The following is a 768-nucleotide window of genomic DNA, read 5'->3' as shown; positions in this document are numbered from 1 at the left end:
CTCTCCCGTCCTGCACTCCACTCTCCCGTCCTACACTCCACTCTCCCGTCCTACACTCCACTCTCCCGTCCTGCACTCCACTCTCCCGTCCTACACTCCACTCTCCCGTCCTGCACTCCACTCTCCCGTCCTGCACTCCACTCTCCCGTCCTACACTCCACTCTCCCGTCCTGCACTCCACTCTCCCGTCCTGCACTCCACTCTCCCGTCCTGCACTCCACTCTCCCGTCCTACACTCCACTCTCCCGTCCTGCACTCCACTCTCCCGTCCTGCACTCCACTCTCCCGTCCTGCACTCCACTCTCCCGTCCTGCACTCCTTCCTACTCATCTAAAATTCCTTCCCTACCTTTCTCCTTATTTTTCTTTCCTTTCATACGTCATGAGTTCCTTGCTTCTCTAATACATTCCACCCTTCCCTCCCTCTCCCTCCATCCCTCCCTCTCCTTCCATCCCTCCCTCCCCCTCTCTCCCTCTCCCTCTCCCTCCCTCTCCCTCAGATCGAGTGATTGATGGTGTCCGCGGCCGCAATGACTTGCATGTTTCGGGGTAGAAATATTCGCGGGTGGCGCAGTGGTAACCACGATTTCATCCGGGTTCGAACCCTGCTCAGGAAGGATTGACTGGGTACTACCTTACCTTACCTTGCGGTTATTTTGCGATGATTTCTGGGCTTTGCGTCCCCGCGCCCCGGTTCTCGACCAGGCCTCCTGGTTGGTCGTCTGGTCAACCTGGCTGTTGGACGCGGCTGCTCGCAGCCTGATGTATG

At 58.2% G+C, this 768-nt stretch overlaps 1 protein-coding gene across 1 annotated transcript in view; it reads left to right on the top strand.

Annotated features, from left to right (window-relative positions):
- Positions 1-334, top strand: part of LOC138364912 (uncharacterized) — a 14,206-nt gene extending 13,872 nt beyond the window's left edge. Inside the window, exon 3 of the mRNA XM_069324992.1 lies at positions 1-334. This exon is cut by the window's left edge and continues 476 nt beyond it. Coding sequence (XP_069181093.1) covers positions 1-334 — 334 coding nt within the window.
- Positions 335-768: the final 434 nt, after the last annotated feature.

Source organism: Procambarus clarkii, chromosome 15, assembly GCF_040958095.1.
Source record: "Procambarus clarkii isolate CNS0578487 chromosome 15, FALCON_Pclarkii_2.0, whole genome shotgun sequence".
Classification (NCBI taxonomy): domain Eukaryota; kingdom Metazoa; phylum Arthropoda; class Malacostraca; order Decapoda; family Cambaridae; genus Procambarus; species Procambarus clarkii.
This window is presented reverse-complemented; position numbering and strand designations above follow the sequence as displayed.